The sequence below is a fragment of the Diachasma alloeum genome, unplaced genomic scaffold (genome assembly GCF_001412515.2).
Source record: "Diachasma alloeum isolate Michigan unplaced genomic scaffold, Dall2.0 Dall_scaffold_00289, whole genome shotgun sequence".
Taxonomy (NCBI): Eukaryota; Metazoa; Arthropoda; class Insecta; order Hymenoptera; family Braconidae; genus Diachasma; species Diachasma alloeum.
In genome coordinates this window covers 662,464-669,929 of record NW_021680428.1, presented here as the reverse complement: position 1 = coordinate 669,929, position 7,466 = coordinate 662,464, and the positions used below count along the sequence as shown (strand labels likewise).

The window sequence follows — 7,466 nt, the reverse complement described above, 5'->3', positions numbered from 1 at the left end:
GCTTCGCTCAACGTTCCCCAGCCCCTCCCATGATTATTGACGAAAGTTTTATTTTTCTGTGAAAAATTATTCCATTGTTTTTCCACATGATGCAACGTTGAGTGAGAAATAGTTCAAGAAGAATTGATTTCACGATATGAGTTTTTATTGCTTTATTATTTGGTTTATGAGGGTAGTAGGGGCGTGCCCTCTTTGCTCGCTTCGCTCAGTACTGTTAGGGGGCCCCGCCCCCTGCTCGCTTCGCTCAATATTCAGAGAACTCGGAAACTTTAAAATCTCTTCCGAAACTCGAGAATTTCACCGAAATCTTCAAAAATAAAATGATTAAAATGGATAAAAAAACAGCAGAAAATTCTCAAGACTGAAAAATTAAGCTTGAAAAAAAAAATTATATTTTCTGTAATTCGTAAGTTACTGGTGAAAAATGGGGCAGTGATGGAGGAAGCCTTAGGATGGGAGCGTCCAGCCTACTATCAACCAGGAAAAATCACCAACATCCAGCCCTACGACTACATGGGAAGCTACGGATCCTCGAAGAACCGGAGGAACGATTACGCCGAGGTACTGAAGAAGGAGTACACCTTCGGCTTCCCCGAGCACCACGACCTCATCGGCTCGGAGGCCCTCGCCTGTCGAAACAAGGCCGCTCTTTTCGATCTCTCCTACTTCGGAAAATTCTATCTCTGCGGGGCGCAATCCCAGGAAGCTGCCAATTTTTTGTTCACAGCTAATGTCAATCGGGAAACTAATAGAACGATTTATACTTGTTCTTTGAACAAGTACGGGGGGGTCGAGGCCGACTGCACCGTTACGTCTATCGAAGCGGGCTCTGGGGGGGTGGCCGATCCCATTTTCCAGAGGAAGGCTTTCTACATTGGTAAATAATTTTTCTATATTTTATCATTTATAAGTCATTTTTATATTATAATTTTATCGATTCAATATTCAAGACTGAAAAATTTATTATATTGAGGTAATTAGCACTATAAATAACCCAATAGATTATTGTCTTCAATTAATTAATAATTAATTATTGATTATTAATGAATAATTAATAATGATCAATTGATAGTAATTAATTAAGTTAAATTAATTACTAAAATAATTAATTATTTAGGAAATATTTAGACTTATTATTTATAAGTCTTGTAATTGGCATCGGCTGTCTCGACTTGAATAAACAAATGAATAAATAAATAAAAAATGAAAAAAGCGGGGATCGCCCTGAATTTGAAAAATTGTTTTTCGAAAAAATGAAAAAAAAATCCTGAAAAATCTCAATTATTAATTTTTGCTAGTCGCTGGTGGAAGTTCGTCGTACCACACGTACTCCCACCTGAATCGAATAATAAGGAAGAGAGGATTCGAAGCGACAATTCATAATGCCACAGAGACGATGGGAATTCTCTCCCTCCAGGGGCCAAACAGCCGGTACATTCTGGAGGACATAACAAAGAAAGACTTGTCCGACCAACTCTTTCCCTTCTCAACCTGTCAAATTCTGGACATAAGGGGCAACCTGGTGAGGGCATTTCGACTGAGTTTCGTCGGTGAACTTGGATATGAGCTGCATATCCCTAGTCAATCGTGTGAGAAAGTATTCAAAGCACTGATGGAGGCGGATAAGGTTTATGGAATGAAATTGGCTGGGTTCAGGGCGATGTACAGTCTCAGTTGTGAGAAGGGATATCACCTCTGGAACTGCGACCTGAGGATGGACGATAATCCAGTGGAGGCGGGGCTGGGGTTCGTTTGCAGGCGACAGGGGGAGTACAATGGGAAGAAGGCTGTGGAAAAGTTGAAGAATAGTGGAGTTACGAAGAAAATGGTGCATTTGCATGTGAAGAGGTAATTCAAGGGAAGAGGGACCACTGATCCCTCATCCGATACTTTATGATCCCATCCCTTTTGCTATTATGAAGGGAAAATATGGGTCTCAAAGGATCATTCAAAAATGACGCCTGGAAATTAGACAAAAGAATGAATAAATCATAGAATGCAATTGAGGAAATTAGAGATTGCAGACTTCAAGTAACAATCGATTCAAGTATTTGCATCAGGTATTAATTGTTGACAAGTATTCCATGGTAACACATCATCATTTTTAGTCTTCTTCATAAAACAACAACCTTCTTATAATGAATAGATGTTTATTGAAAGGGTTCAGGGTGAAACAAATAATCAAATAAATACAAAAAATTATTAAATTAATTTTTCTCAGCCCTGTGAGAGTCTGGGGCTTGGAGGCTGTCTACAGGGACGATGAAATCGTGGGATACCTCAGGCGAGGGGATTACTCATACGTATACAACAATAGTATTGGCCATGCGTGAGTAATTCGACTGAATCCTTCAACAACCACTCAGACTTGGTGAAAATCTAATGACTGAGAACACTTTTTGCAGATACATTTCAAATCCCAGTGGTGATAAAGTAACCAAACAGTTCCTAGAGTCCGGTAAATACGAGGTGGAAGTTATGGGCACGAGGTACCCAGCAGAAGTGTTCCTCCACAGTCCCTTTGACCCTGAAAACAAAAGACTGCTTGGCAACTACAGCTGATTCATTAGGTGTAATCTCCGTGTGACGTTAAAATACTGTACATTTTTTTTACCTTTGTATTCCAAAATATAAATATGAATACATTAAGATCATCCAGCTAATGGATTCGCGTGAATTGTCACGCTGTTTATTCTGATGTCTGTCAGGGGTTTGAAGTTCTTCGGGTTCACTGGGAGCTTTTCCAGTTGTTCTAGGGTGTCCAGGCCATCGATGACTCTGAGAAAAAAATTATTGGTAGTTAAATTTTTTTTTCAGGGCTCCTAACTTCGAAACAAAGGGAGATAACGAAATTTTTGTGATTAGCTTTTTTGTAGGGTGAATTGAGGGCTACAAAAAAGGTCATGAAGAAAATTTTGCTATCTCCATTTGATTTCGAGATATTCGTCGAAAACTGGCCAACAGTCAAAATCGACGTGAACCATTTTAAGGTTTCGCTAGTTGAATTGTTTCTTACTTTCCAAATAAAGTGTACTTCAAGTCTAGGTGGGGCTGGGGAGCGTAAGTTATGAAGAATTGACTTCCATTCGTGTTCGGCCCGTTATTCGCCATTGATACCAAGCCTCGCGCGTTGTGCTTCAACTCTTCCTTCAACTCATCCTCGAATTTTCGATTCCAAATTGATGTGCCACCTTTTCCTGTCTGCGTTGGGTCCCCTGTTTGCACTATGAACCCTTTGATGTTTCGGTGGAATGTGCAGTTGTCGTAGTAATCACTTGCACATAATGCCAGGAAATTCTGAAGAAGATACTTTCACTTTTTTTTTTTCAGGGAAAAATTGAGCATTAAATTATTTTCAGCAATGACTTCTGAAAAAGTGATGGGATTTCGATGAATCAAAATTCGTTTTAAAGACTAAAAAAACAACTTCGGAGTGAAAAAAAATGTTTGAATTTTAGTGCAGCAATTTCTATGTATTTTATTTTATTAATTTCTATTTATCTAGAGTGTATTTGCGCGGATAAAATGAATAGGGAAAAATGTAGAGAATTGTTCAGAGCAGAAAAATAAAATTATAAAGTAAAAAAAAGATGGAATGGTGAAATAATGGAGTGAATTATGAACGTTTTTAGTAAAATCAGAAATTCGATTTCTTTTGTAGAAAATCAGAAATTTCCCGACGCGGGAAAAAATAGTAAAACGAGTCGTTTTTAATCAACAATAACTCAAGAATGGCAGAGTGAAATTCAAACTTTTTTTCTTCATTTTGAAGGTATTTTTTGGGGCTTAAAAATAAGCCTTGATTTATTTTAATCGCATCATGTCGTCCGGAGATATTGACGATTTAAGAAGTTTCATTTTATTTGAGGTTAACAACGTAAACATCAATTTGTGCCTTCAAATAATGGAATTTTTGGGAATATTATTTCATAATTACGAAAAATAATAGAGTCTGAATGGATAACGAGACTTACCTCGCACGCTTTCGGGCACAATTCGCAAAACAATTCAATTTTAATGTCCCCCACGTCCGTATGAAGAGTGACACTCTACCAAAAAATCAATTGAAAAAAATTAAGTGTTAAAAATAAACACCTGTCAAATAAACATTAAACAATCCCCCAATACAATTAACTCTCCGATAATTACCATAATGATTAACCACAACTCCCGTTCGATTTCAAACCGACGTAAACACCACAGACTATCCCAAAAAATTCAAAACCTTCCGCTCAAAACCGGAAAAACAAACTCACTGTACACACCCGCCATCTTGGAACTTGTCACACTTCACTGCACTAGTCATTCCGCCCCCCGAGGCACTAATTATCGCCCCCGACAATAAAAAACCGCTGAGCCCCCCTCAGCGGCAGTCTTAAATCCCCGAAACCCCGACAAAACTCCAAACCGATCGGAAAAAATTAATTAATCACTTAAAACCGTGAATTTGACCCCGAAGTCGCGACGCCAGCGCCACCTTCACCGTACAATAATTTGATTTAAGACAGGCAGAAAAAATGGTAGAATGAGCCATTTTTATCTTCAATAACTCAAGATTGGCAGAGTGAAATTGAAAAATTTTTTTTTCATTCTGAAAATATTTTTTGGGGCTTAAAAATGAGGCCCGATTCATTCCAATCGCATCGTGTTAGAGTCGGAAAAGATGAAGGGACTCACCTCACACGCTTTCGGGCACAATTCACTCCGCCAAAAGTCCATCTCCAAAAAATGAACACCTCTCAAATAAAAAGCCAATTAGCCCTCCAATAATTACCACAATAATCAACCACACTCCCGTTGAATTTCAAACCGACGTAAACACCACAGACTATCCCAAAAAATTCAAAACCTTCCGCTCAAAACCGGAAAAACAAACTCACTGTACACACCCGCCATCTTGGAACTTGTCACACTTCACTGCACTAGTCATTCCGCCCCCCGAGGCACTAATTATCGCCCCCGACAATAAAAAACCGCTGAGCCCCCCTCAGCGGCAGTCTTAAATCCCCGAAACCCCGACAAAACTCCAAACCGATCGGAAAAAATTAATTAATCACTTAAAACCGTGAATTTGACCCCGAAGTCGCGACGCCAGCGCCACCTTCACCGTACAATAATTTGATTTAAGACAGGCAGAAAAAATGGTAGAATGAGCCATTTTTATCTTCAATAACTCAAGATTGGCAGAGTGAAATTGAAAAATTTTTTTTTCATTCTGAAAATATTTTTTGGGGCTTAAAAATGAGGCCCGATTCATTCCAATCGCATCGTGTTAGAGTCGGAAAAGATGAAGGGACTCACCTCACACGCTTTCGGGCACAATTCACTCCGCCAAAAGTCCATCTCCAAAAAATGAACACCTCTCAAATAAAAAGCCAATTAGCCCTCCAATAATTACCACAATAATCAACCACACTCCCGTTGAATTTCAAACCGACGTAAACACCACAGACTATCCCAAAAAATTCAAAACCTTCCGCTCAAAACCGGAAAAACAAACTCACTGTACACACCCGCCATCTTGGAACTTGTCACACTTCACTGCACTAGTCATTCCGCCCCCCGAGGCACTAATTATCGCCCCCGACAATAAAAAACCGCTGAGCCCCCCTCAGCGGCAGTCTTAAATCCCCGAAACCCCGACAAAACTCCAAACCGATCGGAAAAAATTAATTAATCACTTAAAACCGTGAATTTGACCCCGAAGTCGCGACGCCAGCGCCACCTTCACCGTACAATAATTTGATTTAAGACAGGCAGAAAAAATGGTAGAATGAGCCATTTTTATCTTCAATAACTCAAGATTGGCAGAGTGAAATTGAAAAATTTTTTTTTCATTCTGAAAATATTTTTTGGGGCTTAAAAATGAGGCCCGATTCATTCCAATCGCATCGTGTTAGAGTCGGAAAAGATGAAGGGACTCACCTCACACGCTTTCGGGCACAATTCACTCCGCCAAAAGTCCATCTCCAAAAAATGAACACCTCTCAAATAAAAAGCCAATTAGCCCTCCAATAATTACCACAATAATCAACCACACTCCCGTTGAATTTCAAACCGACGTAAACACCACAGACTATCCCAAAAAATTCAAAACCTTCCGCTCAAAACCGGAAAAACAAACTCACTGTACACACCCGCCATCTTGGAACTTGTCACACTTCACTGCACTAGTCATTCCGCCCCCAGAGGCACTAATTATCGCCCCCGACAATAAAAAACCGCTGAGCCCCCCTCAGCGGCAGTCTTAAATCCCCGAAACCCCGACAAAACTCCAAACCGATCGGAAAAAATTAATTAATCACTTAAAACCGTGAATTTGACCCCGAAGTCGCGACGCCAGCGCCATCTTCCCACCCCCGTTTCCTCTAGTTCACCGAAACACTCCACTCTCCACGTTTGGCACATTGCGGTTAGGCGAAACTCTTAAAATTCTCGTGCATAATATCCTAAGAAAAGCGACAAACCCGCGTCATAAATTCTCCAGTTCTCTCATCGCCAATCACTCCCCCAAATTACCCAAAATTCGCGGCAAATAAATCCCCAAAAGACGTGTGAAAAAAAATAATACAGTGACAGCATAGATTAACCAGTGAGTAGTTGGGCAAGTGGAGTATACCGGACAGTCAGTCACACGAAAAACGCATGACGTAATTGTATTGATCGGCGTTAGGGAAACCTCGAGGTGGGAATAAGGAGTGGTGGGGGAAAATACAGAAGGTGGCTCAACGAAAGTCGCGCATTCGCCAAGCCATTCGCCATCTTGGACGAGGAAATTTTAGTGGTGTGATTATTGTAAAGGATATAATTTCATCGGAACGAGGGATTGAGAGAGTTTATTCTGTGACCGAGGGATATTTGTTTTGTGTTATTGTAATTCCTGGCGGATCGGGTTATTAAGTTTTTTTTTTTATTTGGATTGAAATCCGTTTGTCAAATAGTAACCCATTTGGACGGACCAAGGTGAGTGCTTATTTTGTTGTTAACACCATGTTCTGGCTTTCGTTTTTTTTTTCACTCGTTATTTTGGGTTTTTGGGGGGCGCAGGAGGGTATCGATGGGCTTCGGGGGTTGGGGGGGCCCTCAGGGGGTGAATGAGGGATTGGGAGGGAAAGAGGAGTGGAGCAAGCCTGAGATTATTAAACTATACACTTGCTTTACCGTTAGCCCGGCCGGAGGATTTCGGTGAAAAATTATAGACTTTTGGGGCTGATTTCGGGGAAATGGCATTTTCCCCGGCTTTATCAGCTCCAAAATTCTTTGAAGAGTTTGAAATGTTGGGATTCCTCACGTTTTTACTCGGGCGATTTTTAATCGGCGCTGGGACACTTATTGTTGCAATTAGCGAGGCAATTTCTTTTGTCCACGAGGGGATTTCAATCATTCTTGAGCAATTACTCATCGATAATTCTCGGGATTTTCAACTGCGTCGGGATTTCGCTGGGATCCCCCCCCCCCCCCCCCCC

At 40.6% G+C, this 7,466-nt stretch overlaps 3 protein-coding genes across 10 annotated transcripts in view; 2 read left to right on the top strand and 1 right to left on the bottom strand.

Moving 5' to 3' along the window:
- LOC107038954 (sarcosine dehydrogenase, mitochondrial) overlaps window positions 1-2,649 on the top strand; it is a 7,439-nt gene extending 4,790 nt beyond the window's left edge. Inside the window, exons 6-9 of the mRNA XM_029126168.1 lie at window positions 412-877; window positions 1,299-1,848; window positions 2,222-2,329; window positions 2,406-2,649. Of these exons, the coding sequence (XP_028982001.1) occupies window positions 412-877; window positions 1,299-1,848; window positions 2,222-2,329; window positions 2,406-2,562 (1,281 nt within the window). The 3' untranslated portion in view covers window positions 2,563-2,649. The remainder of the gene's footprint in view (window positions 1-411; window positions 878-1,298; window positions 1,849-2,221; window positions 2,330-2,405) is intronic.
- Window positions 2,223-4,325, bottom strand: LOC107038956 (peptidyl-prolyl cis-trans isomerase-like 3). Its single transcript, XM_015258331.2, has 5 exons — window positions 4,150-4,325; window positions 3,975-4,049; window positions 3,017-3,297; window positions 2,615-2,778; window positions 2,223-2,541 (listed from the first exon to the last, which is right to left on the bottom strand). The coding sequence occupies exons 1-4, from the start codon at window positions 4,150-4,152 to the stop codon at window positions 2,652-2,654; spliced, it is 486 nt and encodes a 161-aa protein (XP_015113817.1). The 5' UTR covers window positions 4,153-4,325; the 3' UTR covers window positions 2,223-2,541; window positions 2,615-2,651.
- Window positions 4,326-6,367: 2,042 nt separating this feature from the next.
- Window positions 6,368-7,466, top strand: part of LOC107038966 (protein PRRC2C) — a 17,410-nt gene continuing 16,311 nt past the window's right edge. For all 8 annotated transcript variants that reach the window (XM_015258357.2, XM_015258351.2, XM_015258355.2 and 5 more), the window contains exon 1: window positions 6,368-6,963. The gene's annotated coding sequence lies outside the window, so the exon portion shown is untranslated. The remainder of the gene's footprint in view (window positions 6,964-7,466) is intronic.